The sequence below is a fragment of the Lutjanus erythropterus genome, chromosome 24 (assembly GCF_056507025.1).
Source record: "Lutjanus erythropterus isolate fLutEry1 chromosome 24, fLutEry1.hap2, whole genome shotgun sequence".
Classification (NCBI taxonomy): domain Eukaryota; kingdom Metazoa; phylum Chordata; class Actinopteri; order Lutjaniformes; family Lutjanidae; genus Lutjanus; species Lutjanus erythropterus.
The window spans coordinates 7,895,581-7,905,184 of NC_139340.1; the positions used below are offsets into that span (position 1 = coordinate 7,895,581).

The following is a 9,604-nucleotide window of genomic DNA, read 5'->3' on the forward strand; positions in this document are numbered from 1 at the left end:
ATGGAGAAAATCTACAACCGGTTAATGATGTCCAGAGCAGGCAGCACAAGAGAAAAAAAGGTATACTGTACCTCCTTGAGCTTTATTTATCGGCTGTACAATGCTGATAAAAGTGTTGATTTATTTAACTCTTCTCCATAATGTTATTGTAGTGAGAATTTACATAGCTTTCATATTTAGCAGGTTGTAAGTGTTTATAGCAATCAGATTCAAAAGAAACTGTATTATTATACCTAAATATTAGCAACATCATTGTGAACATATTAGCACTGCTGTTTCTAGCCTCACAGAGCTGCAAGCATGGCTGCAGACTTTAGGACCACTCGGACTGCAGAGCCAGTGGGCGGAGCTCGGCCTGGTCCGTGCCGAGGTCCGGTCACACCCCAAGACCGATGGAGGCCGGTTTGATGACAGGGAATACAGTACCAAGGTAGTTTACAGAGTTTACAGAGTTTACAGAGTTTCCTCATGGTGAGATAGCTTTACACGTTCCTAAAGTTGTTAACTGCTAACTGTAGTGTCATTAGCTAGTTAGCTTGGTTAGCTGTGCAGCTTTTCATAACAAAGAAAACAAGAACTGGATGCTCCTGTGTCACCCCAGAGTACAGGAGCTTCACTAAGTCCAGAGATATGGAGCTGGACTGGGTCAAGCTGCACCCATTTTGCTCTGCAGTAAGCACAACTTGGGTATAACTTTTGGCAATTTACACCCCAGTAATAATTATCACAGCCTTGTATTTTAAGTTTTCTTCCTCTCCAAGACTTTTCCTTCTTCCTCCTTCTTTCCCCACTGTCTGTTGTAATGCAATATCTCCTCCTGATTGTTTTAATCAATACTGTGGCCATGATGCTCACCAACCCTGACAATATCATTTCTAAGAGACTGATCTTCATAAATATTCATATTCATCAGTATTTCCTCAGACTGCCACCTCCTCTGATCCTTGCGTCCTTCGCCTCCATCTGTCCCGGAGCTTCTGCAGAAGTTTGTATGCAGGTTCTGTATACTGCCTGTTAGCGAGGCCGAGCACAAGCGGCACCACTGCCATGCTTCCGATGCCAGTGCACGACAGCACGATGTGAGTGGTGGAGCTCCACTTGGTGTCACTGACCAGGAACGCGATGCAGACGTGCATGTAAATGAGGTAGGGGACCCAGCACGCGAGAAAGGTCAGCGACACGGCCACCACGCAACGAGTGTACCGCAGGTTCAGCCTCTGCTCGCAGTCTGAGGCCTGACTACCCCGCTCCACTGAACGATGGAGGCGACAGATGTCCTTCAGCTGACCGCGCGTGATCCATAAAACACGTCCAGTCATGCCAGCAATGGTGAGAATTGCAGGTAAGACGAGTCCGTACACCTCCAGGAAGATAAAAGCGTTGGGAAACACTCGCCTGTACGAGCAGCAGCTGGTTCTGTTTGTTGAACAGTTTGAAAACGGCGTTATCTTTTGGCTACAGCAGTCGTTCCAATCTGGTCCAGTCCAGTTATTCCACCCAAAAGCAGGTAGAGACGCGTACAGAAGAGGTGGCGCCCACACCACAAGCAACGCCAGAGGAAAACTGCGGTGCATCCACAAGTTATTGTAATGCAGTGGGTCAACGATGCAAATGTAGCGCTCAAAGTGGACCATTACCAAGTTTAAAAGGAACGCCAGGAAGAGGAAGTTTGGGAAAATGTGCGCCACCATGCAGGAGTTAAAACTCAACTCCCGGTTCACGCCCATTAATGGTATGAAAGGCAGCGCCACGCCCGTGCACAAGTCTGCCACCAACAGGCTCAGGAAGAAGTAGTTGGGCGTGTTGTGCAGCTGGCGGTTCCAGGCGATGCCCAGGATGATGAAGAGGTTGGCGAGGATGATGGAGGTCGACAGAGGTATGGTGATGGCGTAGATGAGCTGCTCACCAGAGAGCAGAGCGTGGGAGTCGTTGCAGTCCATCTTGTGTGAAATCTGCAGACTTCCTCCCATTTGCAGCCCGGCTCCACACCCATCAAGGCACAGCTACCCTGAAGGGAAGGAGACACAAAGTTAAAGTTTCACTCTTAGAAATGAGGGTTCTTTGTAAGGGCGCCAGTTGGAACCTTTCAAAAAGATTATACCAGGAACCAAAAAAGGTTCTGCTATGACAACAAGCCAAATAACCTCATATGGTTCTAGTTAGCACCTTTATTTCTAACAGTGTAGCTGTAGCGGGTGTGAGATTTGACCTCTTTTGTGAACATGTAGTTTATTTTTATTGCTCAACTTGCATAAACAAGTCTTGGAGAGGAAATGCAATTGAGCGGAGATGAAAAAAGAGATTCAGTAGAAAATGTAGCAGGCAGAGGAGCAGAGTGGATTATCAGAAATGGATTGTGTCATCAAACCAAACCAGAAAGAAAGGAGAAACTATGAGGCTCAGAATACTTCTCATATTCAACAGGAAAAAGATGTTATTGGTTGAAAAAGATATGTCCGTTCACGCTTCTGACTGAAGTGAATAAAAGCGACAGTCTCACAGTTTTCAGCTGAGATCAAGCGGTTCAACAGTCAACTCAAGCCAAGTCATGCAACAATCACAGCCCACTATAAACAACCATCACCGGGTACAAAGACAGAGAGACTGTCCTCCTTTAAATAAATGGAGCATGTGTCCAAGGACAGATCCAGATTTCAGAGCATTCTCAAGTGGAGAGTGGAAAGAAGAATATTTTAGATGATTAATGTTCACTGCGTCTCAGTGTACGAGGAGGAAGTCAGTGTCAAGGACACAAAGGAAGAAGACTGACCACAGCGCAGCCAGGATCTTAGATGTATATGAGGTCTTATCCTGTTTTTGATCATATAGTGTTGACTTGGAACGTGAAAAACCTGGTTATTCATATCCCTGTATCCATGATCATAACAGTATCCAGTTTTCAGATTGTCTGCCTGCAGGTGTGTCTTGATTTCTTGACATTTCAGCCAGTATGAGATGGAATAGAAATGTGGATAAAGTGTTTACAGCCACACTATCTTGGTTTCTTAAGGCAGAATCCAAGATTCTCAAAACTATGACTAAATAACTAAAAATATGTGATCATAGCCAGGATCTTAGTGTGCAGATAAAAAGATGAAACTGGGCATATTTAGCATCGCAAAAGATGGACAAGATGGAGACAGAGTGGAGGAGAAAGGGTTTGGATAAATGGAGGAATATTTCTGTTTCAGTTTAGTAACACACACTCATTCTGTCTCACAAGTGTGTTATGGCCAAATTAGGTAAATCATTGACATTAAAGACCAAAAAAACTCTCCTGCCAATATTTTATCACTTCACTGTCTCAGCAACAAACAAGAAGCACAAAAAGTTAAGCACAGTTAAGATTGTGATCAAATTTTCAAATGCACATATTTGATAGCTTCAGTATTGCATTTGGAGAGTTCAGATAAATGTGGAGAATAAAACTGAAATGTCGAGAATAAAGTCGAGATTGTATTTCCACTTTATTCTCAACATTTTTAATTGTCAAACTGCAAAAAAAACTTCCTCCTCCTGCTTCTCCTAACACTAATACTTAAAGTTTGATTATACACAATATTTCAACTTTATTCATGACAGTTTTACTTCATTCTCAGCATTTCAACATTATTCTCAACATTTTGACTTTATGCGCAATATAACTTAATTCTTATACTTATACCGAAAGCTCAACTTTATTCTTGATATTTCAACTTTACTGTGGAAATGTAAATAAATAAATAAATTGCAATTTGGCCCCAATACAGTTCCATACATTTGCTGCTTGGCCAGGCGTTTATTCCACCAAATTAATCCTTTCTCTCTTGTTAATCTGGTATCTTTGTCTGAGAAAAAGAAACTTGCTCGAGGCGTAGAGCCAATAAAGACAAACACCACAGCGATAGCCTCCAGTGTTCCTTTCTGCCATCTCTTGACCACTGAGACAAATTTAACCTCTTTGTAGGCAAACAGCTCAGATAAGAGCACACGTTAATGGACATGAGGCCACTGTCATTCAATAATTCATCAGCTGGGACTCTGCAGTTACACCTCCTTTTGTGTCTATTATATTTTAGAAAGTGATGCATGTTCTGGAAAGAAGTCAGGGGAAACGTTCACAGATAAACTACAACAAACCACACTTTTATATTTCACATTAAGCTTTATGAGTATGTGTTATTCCATCTGGTTGTCTCCCTGTTTGTGTCAGTGAAGGTGCTTTATGATAGATGTTTAGCTTAAGATTTATTTGCAAATGTGCAACAACCACTTACACGCCAAAGTGAACATTATGTAGAGTAATGATGTTAGAAATAAACATTGCAACATGCCAGTATTTCCATTGTCCACATACATTACATGAAATCTGCAAACAAACGAGCTCAATGAAGGGGGTTTTACGGTATCAAAGTCCTACTACAGTTCAGCAGTAACTGTCTTTAAAAGGTCTTTAAACACACAGAAACTCATCGGCTTTTCAAATGAAATTTGTCCTTATTTTATGATTTCAGTCTGGTCATGCAGGATTTCAATAACTTTTAAAGTTTTTCTTTTACTCAGATGTCTTTGAAAGCCATTTTCTGGAACAAGAAGTGTCTGCAAAAGGACAAATGCACAGTTTTTCATGCATTAAAATGGTTTATCGCAATATAAATAGCTCATATAATTTGTAATCCTGCTATGTATGTAATGTACAAAGGTATTTTATACAACTGAAAACACATCACCAGAAAAACATGATTATTTGTTGCAAAACTTTTAGATTAAGAAATAGACTTTTACCTTGGGATGGACAGTCCAGTCATGTATCCTTTGACAAAGGAAATGCAAATAAAATACACTGATCACTCTCCTGATAAATTAAGCCTGTTCCCCTGCATGACATGTCCTCAAGCTTTTTATCTTTTCAGTTAATTCAGCCACAGCAAACCGTCACCACAAACTACAGGAGAGACAGAGACGAGCAGCCAAGTGTGAGACTGTTCCTCTCAGATACTTTAAAGGGGAAGTGCAGCCTGAAGGAGGAGGAGGGAGGAGGTGGCGGCAGCAGCTGTCCTCCCTGTCTGTCTTTTCCTGCAGGGGGGTCACCGGTCATGCTGATGAGGCAGCAGCATTCACTAACTCTTTACCTACTTCCTTTTTTTACCTCTTCTTCTTTGTCTCTTCCTCTCTTTCGTCCATCAGTCCCTTGCAGATTTTTTCTTTTATCACCGTCCAGGGCTGCAGCGTGCGTCCATGAATGGAAGAGGATTGAAAGCTGAGTTATCACCGCAGCCTGAACATGATAAGAACATTCCAGGGTAACATCAGTCAGCCTGGCATGTGCTGTGGTTTCACACCCTGCATGATGGCCTCCAGACGCCTCAAGACAGCTTCTGCATCACAGATATGAGAGGTTTAATGGATGAGCACACTGTATGAAGCTGATTTACACAATATTACACATTTATAAGCCAAGAAAGAGTGTCTATATTGTGTCTATATTAATGTCTCTAAATCCTAAAAAAGTTAACAAATACTTATTATTATTATTAAATTTCCCAGCAACAGTGAAAACATATTGGGGCACAAAAGTGACATGGGGAATTAATAAATAAATGAATAAATAAATATGCAAGATATGTGGGGAAATACATCCAGAAATACATAGACAAATAAATGATGAAATTAATTAACTCAGGGTACTGGTGCATGCAGACCATCACCAAAGCAATGCCTTCTCTCTCTATGTTAATTAAAGTGAGCAATAATTTAAATAACTGTATTTGGAAATGCTCCAAAATTTTAATGGGTTCATTTTTCACCCATGCTACACACTTCCACCAAGTTTCATGAAAATTGGGCCAATAGTTTTTCCATAATCCTGCTGACGAACAGACACACAAACACCACCGACAACATAAACTCCTTATCATAAATATAAAATAATCACGTGTCCCTTATTTGTTTATTGCCCGTTAATTTATTCTCCAGGGTGTATAATGTTTAAGCCCAGGAAGTTTTAGACATATTATACCGACAAGTAGAGGAATTAACTTATTTAATTTAACACAAGCTAAGCTGCTGTTTTGAGTTTGAAAATGTCACCATTTTTATTTAAATTTTTAGAATCACATGACACAATAATCTCACTTCATTACTCTAATTCTGAAAAGTACCTGGCACTTTTTATACAGCATGACAGTTACAGCTACCATACTCAAGGTTAAAACAAATGCTAAGATGTATTTGCTCCTTTTATTTGACCCGGGACTGACCTACACATATACATACAACAGTGTGTACGTCTGAATTCATAACAGCCGTCACACACGTCTCCTATTTAAACACAGTGTTGGACGGAGGGTCGGTGGTGATCTGTTTTGTTAGCCAAACACGCAAGACTCCTTCCCCGATAGTCTGGAGTAGATGTGGTGCTGGTTGAGATGGACGAGCTCCAGTCAGATAATGGTTCTAAACACAAATGTTCCTGAAGCCTGGGAACATCTGGGAAGACACTACACAGGGAGGACTTGGCTGGACATGAAACCACAACATCTTCACATTACAAAAGAGGAGACGGAGCATCGCGGCTTTCCTGGAAGACAGCGAGTCCCACTTCACATCAGTGATATTATCTTGATTTGTTTAAACACAGTCGAAAGACTGAATGTAATATGATTAATTAAAGGTACATTCAGTCATCAACAGACCTCAGCAGGCCAAGATCAAAGCATTTTAGTCAAGCTAGCTAATGTTAGCCAAAACATGTGACACCATTCCCTTGTTGGAACACTGCAGGTCCGACTTCACATGAACTTGATTTAAAAAAATAGCATAAAAATAAATAAACAAATTAATTAATAAATAAATAAAAATGAAAAAATTATATAGACTCATTTGGCAGTTTGGTGCATACTGGTGCTAATATATAAAAGTAATATTTTTGAGTTCAGCCTAAAAAACATACACACCTCTTTGTATTTGCAATTCAACACCATCACATCCAACAAAATGCTGATAAAACTGACATGTCTCTAAAATGAAACACTGCCACCTTCACAGATTTAGTGAAGGACTGTTGTATTAGACCGCATGAATATCTGAATATTAGTACACTTGACAGATGTCTTACACAAATGCACAGATGGTAATCTTTTGTAGTAATCTTGTAGTTTACATCACGGACATGGGAAGTATAATCTCAGCTTTTTAGCTTGCTGTAATAAACACCTTTTCAGGTATCAGGTCTTCACCGAATAACAACAGACTTGTTCGTCTCCTCTGACTTCCACATTTGTTCCTGCTCCTGCTTTAACAGACCTTTTTCACAGCAGTCATAATTAGTGGTGTAAACACAGGTGTTACCAGTGACACTAATGAAGTTTCTGCTCAGAGTCATGTTGGCTCACTGGAAAATCTCTGCTACTCTAATTATAACAGGATCTTAATTAGTATCACCTGTATTTACTCTGCTATGTCATGTCAATATAGCTGCAGAGAAAAAGACAGATTGCTGACACTTTTACTGACATTTTTTTGTCAGTTTTTACACTTGAAGTGTCAATAATTTCTTGCAGGACTTCCATTTTAATTTGACTTTATTTGTGTGGCATTTCAGCTCATTTCAGTACTTTAATTTCAGTGGATACTTCAGTTTTACTGCATTAAAATTAAAAGTGACATTTCAGCTTCATGCAGTGTTTGAACTTCCTGTAGCAAATCCATTTAACAGCCACTACAGCTTCTTTTACTTTTACTTTCTTTTTTTAAATCAACAATACAGCCTGAGCAATACTGGGCCAATAATGATCACAATATGAGGCTAAAAAAAAAAGGAAAATAAAATAGATAATAAAAAAAATATGTTAAATTTTAATTAATATAATTATACATTAAATGCCACCAACATGAATAAAAGAATTAGAAAGAATTAAAACAGTCTGCATTAGTTCTTTTCCCCCAAACATGTCAGAAAGCAAGCTGAAAGTTACAACTTAAAAAAAAAAAAATTCACTTTAAAATGATTAAAATGGTATTATTCACTTTAAGCACCAACTGAATCTCTTACTAATATATATTTTTTTAAATCAGTTATTATCCTGATCTCTCTGCAAATGTTGCAAAATGTTTCCTCCTGAGTGATTTTTCTCTGAAACAGATGCATTGTTAATGGCTTCACCTCCTCTTCCTCCAGACATGTTTACCTTGGCACCAGCACCCGTCTCCCTCTCTGCTCAGCCGATTTGTTCGGCCTCGGTTGTCAGCGCGGCAGCCCTCTCAGAATATGAGCTGCTATTTAATGGATCGGGTTTTTGGCCCCGTCGAGGTATAAAGGTGATAATCCTTTAAGCCACTCCTAGCCTTTGTCCTCACACACACTGACCTTTGAGGCCAAACACGCCGCCGCTGTGACAGATGAGGAAAATATCCCGCTGCCACTGAACGCCACACTTGACAGGTGTTATGTTCCCCTGGTTGAGCTCCATCTCAGCTGTGCTTTTATTTGCTTCATCCCCACAAGACTAAATGTTTTTGCAATGCTTGAGAGAAGCACACACCATGTTTGTGCGTGCCGGTGTATTAACGCCTTCCTGTGTGTGCGAGTGGTGCATGTGCACATTAAGATGTGTATCTGAGAATCCAGGTACAAGGAAGAAGCACTTGTGCACAGGAAACCAATGTTTGTCCTCAACCTAACAGAGAGACAAGAGGACAAGGAGGACAGAAAAATAGCAGAACAGCAACAAAAGAGGACAAGGTTTAGCCTTGAAACAGCAGTGAAGCCATTCATTAGATTCTTATTCTTTAACATACATAACTATATATGTTAACAAACACTGAGTCACACATAAATATGACCTGCAGCTTAGTCTGTGTAAAAGACGAGTGGCTGGTTTTTCCTGATGGTAGGAAAAGTGAGACAGTGTCCTGGTTGCTCTATTTTCAGTCCCTCCAGGATTTCGTTGGCCATTTTTGAGACTGCTGCCTGACTTCAAAGGCAACTTGTTCGTGGGAGAATAAAACCACCCTCTGTGTTCTGACTAACCTTACCAAAAAGGCTCAGGATTACAAAAATTATTTTTAAAAAAACAAAACACTGCTTTATTTCTAGATGAAGAAGTGCTCGTGGGCGGTATTCCACAAACAAGCAAAAGCTTTTTGGAGCTCAGACAGTCAAAACAGAAAATAATTCTAAAATTGATGAATGTCAATAACAATGACAGATGTGCTCTTCTCAGTACCTGTGACAAAATGAAAAAAATCTAAATGTAAAAAAGTAATGAATAATAAAACAAAACACTGAATCGGGAGAGGGGAGTGCTGTGATTGGTGGAAGCTTTATTTCGTGACTTTCAGACGTTTTTCTTACGTTTTATTTTAGTTTATAGTTTTGTGGCTCCATACGACTGGTGCCTATATACCCACACATCTTAATCATCATTTCTATGTCCATGGCGCCAAGTCAGACCTGTCAGGAAAACAGACAGCAGCAATAACACTGTGTTACATAGGATCAATTGATTTTACTGACCAAATCCTCAGGTTCACAATTTTCTACCTTTAATCATATCTCTGCTGCAGTTTTGGAAGATTTACTTCCTTAAGAGTCCTGTCGTCTCCAGACTGACTCATCTCCTCC

General features: G+C 40.0%; 1 protein-coding gene across 1 annotated transcript; it reads right to left on the bottom strand.

The window, feature by feature from the left end:
* Window positions 1-899: 899 nt before the first annotated feature.
* On the bottom strand, window positions 900-5,007 carry gpbar1 (G protein-coupled bile acid receptor 1). The gene is made up of 2 exons (XM_084713720.1): window positions 4,765-5,007; window positions 900-2,008 (listed from the first exon to the last, which is right to left on the bottom strand). Exon 2 carries the CDS (start codon window positions 1,968-1,970, stop codon window positions 921-923), a length of 1,050 nt encoding a protein of 349 aa, XP_084569846.1. The 5' UTR covers window positions 1,971-2,008; window positions 4,765-5,007; the 3' UTR covers window positions 900-920.
* Between the last annotated feature and the right edge of the window lie 4,597 nt (window positions 5,008-9,604).

Coding starts and splice junctions, on each gene's coding strand:
- gpbar1 (XM_084713720.1), bottom strand. CDS start 1,970: ATGGGAGGAAGTCTGCAGATTTCACACAAGATGGACTGCAACGACTCC.